The 6,617-nt window shown below is 52.7% G+C and overlaps 2 protein-coding genes across 4 annotated transcripts in view; both read right to left on the reverse strand.

The window, feature by feature from the left end:
- Positions 1-40: 40 nt before the first annotated feature.
- TOR2A (torsin family 2 member A) lies at positions 41-3,466 on the reverse strand. Its single transcript, XM_003785323.3, has 5 exons — positions 3,201-3,466; positions 2,404-2,669; positions 1,560-1,735; positions 735-862; positions 41-418 (listed from the first exon to the last, which is right to left on the reverse strand). Exons 1-5 carry the CDS (start codon positions 3,349-3,351, stop codon positions 174-176), a joined length of 966 nt encoding a protein of 321 aa, XP_003785371.1. The 5' UTR covers positions 3,352-3,466; the 3' UTR covers positions 41-173.
- Positions 3,467-5,523: 2,057 nt separating this feature from the next.
- SH2D3C (SH2 domain containing 3C) overlaps positions 5,524-6,617 on the reverse strand; it is a 35,072-nt gene continuing 33,978 nt past the window's right edge. For all 3 annotated transcript variants that reach the window (XM_003785325.1, XM_023510606.1, XM_023510607.1), the window contains one exon: positions 5,524-6,129. In XM_003785325.1, coding sequence (XP_003785373.1) covers positions 5,954-6,129 — 176 coding nt within the window. In that variant the 3' untranslated portion in view covers positions 5,524-5,953. The remainder of the gene's footprint in view (positions 6,130-6,617) is intronic.

The following is a 6,617-nucleotide window of genomic DNA, read 5'->3' on the forward strand; positions in this document are numbered from 1 at the left end:
TTTTTTTTTTTTTTTGGCCAGGCCGGTTTGAACCTGCCACCTTCAGTATATGGGGCTGGCGCCCTACTCCTTTGAGCCACAGGTGCCACCCGCAAGGGTCCCTCTTGACAGAGGCCTCAGGCCTTTCCTATAAGCCTGGCCAGTGGAGAAGGGCAAGAATGCCACCCAGGGAGTCAGAGAAAGAAAGCAATTCGGGAAGACACAGTCTTGCAGCCATTGGAGGAAAAGAGCTGCTCGTGCTCAGGGAAGAAGGTGGTGCTATCCAGCACAGCCTGGACAACCTCGTCCTGTGGTTCCAGGCCCAGCTGAGCCAGCTCATTGAGTACGCAGTGCTGTACGTGGTGCCGCTGGAGGGGAAGGAAGGGCACCACTGCGTCCAGGAGGTGCTCCTCCATGATGCCTGAATGCCAGAAGCCATCTGCAGAAAGGGTGGTGGGCAGAAGACCCTGAGCTTCACAGGTGGGGAAAGGCCAGCCTTACCCCCAGTGGCAGTGGAGGCTCCATCCTTTCCATCCGCTGGCCTCAATCCTCTCAGCCACCTTTCAGACATAGGGCTCAGGGGGTTATGACTCACCCAAGGTCACAGAGCTGGGAGTGCCAACACCTGGGCTCCCAACTACCAGGTCAGTGAGCAAAGCTTCAGTCCCCAGGAGTGCCTGGCCCACCCAGGGAAGTCAGCCCACTGGGTCTGGGTGTGAAGCCACCCTTGGATGGGGCCTGTGAGCCAGACTCACGGTTTGGGTTGTCCAGCACAGCCTGGGAGATGACCGGCTCCAGTTCCTGCAGGCGGATCTCCTCCCGTTCCCTGTGGCTGCGCCACGCCTCCAATACCACCTGGTTGATCTGCTCACCACCAGTATTGCTAAAACCATGAAGAACCCAGGCTGAGACAACAACCAGGAAGGGGCAGGATTTGGCCCTCACTTCCCTGGTGCCATCTAACAAGATCTGGGAGCCCAGCTCAGTTCTGGCACTGGAAATACACAGCTTTCAGTGTATACTGGAAATACACAGCTTCCAGTGTATACTGGATACTTGTGTCCACAGCCCCTGTACTTCACCTGTATGTGCCCTTACTGTATAGTTTACAGAACAGCTTTGTGCTCCTTCATTGACTTTCTCTCACCCAGCCTCTAGGAGGACAATGGGGCGCCCCACTGTTTAGAAGAGGAGACAGAAGCTCAGAGAGGTGAAGAATTTTTCCTACGAAAACACATCTAGGACTCTGGAACTAGAGGATGAGAACTCAGAACTCTAGTCCTGTTTTTCCCATTCCTGTGTCCTCTGGGCCACGAAAAGAGAGAAAATTCTGTCTGGAAGGGCTTCCACAAATAATTGGTGAAGATCAAAAAGGCTGAGCTCAGAACAGGCTTTGAGAAAGTCAACCACCTTCAATGACAATGTCAGCAACAAGAGCATGGAGGGAGGTGGAGGTGGGCTCAGGGAAAGCCCCCTGGCCCAGGGAGAACAGTATTCTACTGGGAGCATAGGCCAAGGCTGTATAGGTGGACCTGAGAAGTATCCCCCCGCATTGTGTCCACTGCAAAGCCAGGCCCCACCTGATGAAAATGAAGATGGCTTTTCGATAGTTGGTCCCATACACAACCCAGGAAGAGCCCAGGAAAGGTCTTAGAACTTCCATCAGGCCTGGGGGCATCTTGTCCATCTCATCAAAGAGGAAGAGGGAGCGGCTACAGGCAGTGAGGTTCCCCTGGACCCAGCTCTTAAGATCCTTCTAAGGGGGAGAAAGAGAAGTTCAAGGTGCTTCTTTCCAAGCCAAGAACTAATCCCTTTGCCAGGAAGATAAGGTCTCCCAGACAGCACCAACCTCTTAATGAGACTGATGGGAAACTCTGGCCCAGAGGGGTAGAGACCTGCTCAAAGCCACACAGCCAGTCAGCAAAATAGACACTAACACCCAGCCCCCCAACCTCCCTGTTCAAGGCTCCTTCCATGACACAGACCACTTTCTATAAAAGGGTAAATCTTCTTCTGGCTTCCTGAACCTTCCCTACAGTGTTAACAGCTGAAACAGATCAGATTGGGAAGTACTTTGCAATCCACAACACCAGTAAGAGCTAAGACTTACCGAGTGCTTACTCTGAGCCACAAATTGGTGCTGCCTGACAAGTGCTCAATAAATAATACCTGCAGTTACATCATGTTCCTTATAACAGTCCTGGCAGGTAGGTATTATTACTGCTCCCAAAGAATGCCAGAGCTCTCTGCAAGGTAGAATGGCTTTTTCCCCCGAGGTCTGTGAAGAATGGGTCCTGAGGGCTGGGGCTCCAACAGGCTGTGTGGGCTGGAGTAAGTGACTCCCCTCTCTGGGCTCAGGACTCACTCCCTAACGGTCTATCGCTCCGCAGCACAGGCAAGCTGTAGTCCAGTTGCCCAGCTTACCTTGTAGCGCTCGATGTGGCTGGGGTGGGGGAAGTGGATGACAGGTGAAAAGTGGTGCACGCGGGGGCTGCGGAGGCCGCCCTGGAAGAGGTAGCGCGCCAGCAAGGAGCTGACGTAGGACTTGCCAGTGCCAGTCCAGCCGTGCAGGGACAGGACCAGCGGCTTGGTGGGGGCTGGGTCCTTCACGAAGGCCTTTAGCGCCTTCACCACCAGCGCTTTGGCCAGATGCTGGCCCGCCAAGTGCTGGGCCAGGTCACATTCCAGTCCTAGGGCCATAGAAGGACGGTTTAAGAGCTGAGAACATCCCACCAATGCACAGGTTGAAGGTGAAAGTCGTGTCTGGAACCTGGTCTGGGATTCCTGTGTTCTTACGTCTGTCTAAGCTGTCTATGCACAGGGCCTGGGGACTCTGGGGTCTCCGGCGGTAACAGCCACCTCCAGGCCTAACTCAGCTCGGCAGCGCCCCCTACCGGGAGATCCTCTAGCTTTCGCTCGGCTCTACGTAGGTGCGAACTGTCAACAGGGTGCGCCCCAGACCCCTACAGACCCCAAAGCAGGTTTCGCCCTTGACGGCCAGTCCGCTCCATGGAGGTCCGAATTTCTTCCCAAACACCCCCAAAGCCTCATATCAGTTCCACACCCCAGGGTCTCAAGTGCCCTAGAAGCCAGGCCCGCCTTTGGCCCGGCCGCCCGCAATCCTTGGGTCCACCTCCCGATTCTGCCCTCTGGGTCACTGATGTTCTGGCTGGGTCAAGATCGAGCTCCGGCGTCCGCCCACCCCTCGGTTCCAGGCTCACCCGGCAGGTCGGGCCGGAAGTCGCATTCGCAGAAGGCGCCGAAGTTGCAGCGCAGAGAAGCCAGGTCCCAGGCAGAGGCCGTGGCCGAGACTAACCCGAGCAAACCGAGAAGTGAGCCCCAGGGCCGGCAGCCGCGCGTGGCAGCCGCCATCCGGGTGAAGCCCAAACCCGGCGTGGGTACCGCCAACCGCCTCGGCTGAGAACTACAACTCCCGGTGTGAACCGCTCCGCCACAACCACACCCATCGCCTACAACTCCCGACTTCCCTTTCTCTGATTTCTCACACCGGTCCTGTGGTCCTTGTCCGGCGGCAGGACCGGAGGGTGACCTCTAGGGGGAACCCGAGAACTGGCCCATCTAGGACTGCCGCTGCGTTTCCATGGCCACGGTAACTAGGGAACCATCATAGCCGCTCGGAAAGAAGAATAAATAAAGGATTATGACCACAAAGGGCGACGTAACGATTACAGCGCAAACTTGTGCAGAACCTTACAACCTGAAAAGAGCCTTTCCATGCTTTTTCCTAAGAGAAAAGGGCTTCACTAACAGCTTTTCATGAGCACCTACCATGTGCCATTAGTATTAGGTGCTTTAAATATCTTATGATATAGTACTTGCCATACAGATAAATGGTGATATTTCTTTTTTTCTTTTGAGACAGAGCCTCAAGCTGTCAGCTGTCCCCCTGGGTAGAGTACCGTGGCATCACAGCTCACAGCAACCTCTAACTCCTGGGCTCAAGTGAGTCTCCTGCCTCAGCCTCCCAAGTTGCTGGGACCACAGGTGCCTGCCACAATGCCTGGCTTTTTTTTTGGTTGCAGCCGTCATTGTTGTTTGGCGGGCCCGGGCTGGATTCGAACCCGCTACCTTAGGTGTATGTGGCTGGCGCCTTGCCACTTGAGCCACAGGCGCTGAGTCAATAAATGGTTGTATTTCAATGTGATACAGGCACAAAGAGTGTTTTGGCTCAGAAAGTCATCAACAAATGTTCTTTGGCAATCCATTATGTGTGAAATGGCTGTCCCCTTCCTAGCAGCAACTGTGTACTGGGTGCTCACCATCAATCCTAGAAGATATCTTCTGTTGTTGTCCCCATATACTGAGGAGGAATTTAGGGCCCAACAGGTAAAGCCTCTTATCTGAGGTCACTCAGCTGGCACAAGGTAGAACTAAAACCAAATTTGGCTGTTGCCGAGGATCTAATGTGCTAAGTCATAAGCTATCAGCCTCTCTTGGTCAAAGAATTCAGAAGGCAAAAGATTCCAGGCCTATCAGATTCAGTGAACAGGCTCCCCAGGCCTCCAGGTGGGCCTGGAATGGTGCTGATCCAAACTGCCTACCTCCTCCACTCACTGGAGTAAGGAAGGGAACCAAGAAAACTGCCTTCATGCGCAGCCCTGCCTAGACACCTACTGTCTCTCTCTTTTTGTTTTGTTTTGTTTTTTGAGATAGTCTCAAGCTGTCACCCTGGGTAGAGTGCTGTGGTGTCATAGCTCACAGCAACCTCCAACTCAGGCTCAAGCGATGCTCTCGACTCAGTTTTTCTATTTTTAGTAGAGATGGGGTCTCACTTTTGCTCAGGCTGGTCTCGAACTCGTGTTTTCAAGCAATACACCCGCCTTGGCCTCCTAGAGTACTAAGATTACAGGCATAAGCCACCACTCCTAGCCCTCTCTCTCTCTCCCCACCTCCCTCACAATTCCCTCCAAGATTTCTGGGGCCACATTTCAAAGCCTAAAAAGACATTAGTAGTTCTCACTACTAAGGAGAGAAAAGGAAAGGACTCTTGGTCAGAGTTGTAGCCTTCCTCACTTTGCTGCTCTGAGAAAGATCCCTCTGCCTCCAGGCCTTAATTCTCCAGAGGGGAATTAGAATATTAGATTTAAAAAGCTCTTCCACTCCAAATACTCAGATCCTTGGTTATGTGTTTGCAGAAACTATTGCTGTGGCTCCCTGGGGCAGGGCATAGGGTAGGAGTGAGAGTAGGCCAAAATTTCTCCCACTTCAGGGCAAGGATGAAGTTTTAGCATTTTCCCTGGCTCCTGGCAAAATCTGGAATGTTCCAGGTGCTAAAAAAGTATTTTGGGCCTTGTTGTTTTGGGTTTTTTTGAGAAAGTCTCTATTGCCCAGGCCAGAGTACAGTGGTGTTATCATAGCTCACTGAAGCCTCAAAACCCTGGGCTCAAGTGATCCTCCTGCTTCAGCCTCCCAAAGGTGTGAGCCACTGCACCCAACCAAGAAATATTTGTTGAATGAAGTTTTCCACTTTTCACCTGAGAAAGGGAGCTTCCTTCCACCCCAGGACCCCCTGAGAGACAGAAAAAAGAGTCATAAAAGTTTATTATATGAAAGAAAGAACATGGCTTCTGTACATCTATTTACAGAACAGATGGGCTTATTTACAGCAAGATGGAGGACCTGGTGTTGGTGAGGGACAGATGGAGATTGAGGAGTCATGAGGAGCCTCCCCTGGCTCAAAAACAGGGAACTTCCATAGGAAGGGAAGCAGCAAAAGCTGGTGGGAGGAACAAGGGTTCCTGTTCTTCCCCAAGGGAGACTTGACGAGTATGTAGCCGTGGTAGTGGTAGAATGGAGTGGAGCCCAGAGTCCACACAGGACCCTGGAGGTGCAAAGGAGATCCTGGAGTTGAACCCAGAACATTCTTGGGCTGATCACAGTGTCCCTGGGGTGCTCTGGGGAAAGGTCTGTGCCCCTCTGCCCCACAGCCACAGAGGGGATAGGTCTTTGGGGGTCACAGCTCACTGGAGCGGACAGCAGGCTCCAGTTTGTGGGACAAGGCAGTGAGGACCTTGTCGAACTTTTCATAGCGTCGGGCCTGGCTGCTGCTGGCACCCTGGCTGCCCCAGAGGAGGCGCATCTGGAACTCAGTGCTGAACACCTCCAGGAGCTCTGGCTGGGCCTGGAACCCTAGGGGTGGGGACACAGGGTCAGAGATCACCATCCATGTGAGGAAGCTGGAGCCCCCACACAGAGCCCCAATATCCTTCAGGGCCCTGCTCAGGGGGACCGTCTCCCAGGGATCCAACAAGGTTTGTTAATGAACATGACCACATAGTTGAACACCTTTGTCTTGTTATTTGCAGCCTACATGTACAAGGTGTCCATAAAGTTCATATGCCATTTACTATGTTAAACTACTTTATCTATTTTTATTTTTATTTTTATTTTTTGAGATAGAGTCTCATTGTGTTGCTATTGGTAGAGTGCCATGGCATCATAGCTTACAGCAACCTCAAAATCTTGGGCTTGAGTGATTCTCTTGCCTCAGCCTCCCAAGTAGCTGGGACTAAAGGAGCCCACCCCAACACCTGAATATTTTTTGTTGTAGTTATCATTGTTGTTTGGCAGGCCATGGCTGGGTTTGAACCTTCCAGCCCTGGTGTAGAGTGCTGAGG

Source organism: Otolemur garnettii, unplaced genomic scaffold (assembly GCF_000181295.1).
Source record: "Otolemur garnettii isolate 467f Iridium unplaced genomic scaffold, OtoGar3 scaffold00014, whole genome shotgun sequence".
Lineage (NCBI taxonomy): Eukaryota > Metazoa > Chordata > Mammalia > Primates > Galagidae > Otolemur > Otolemur garnettii.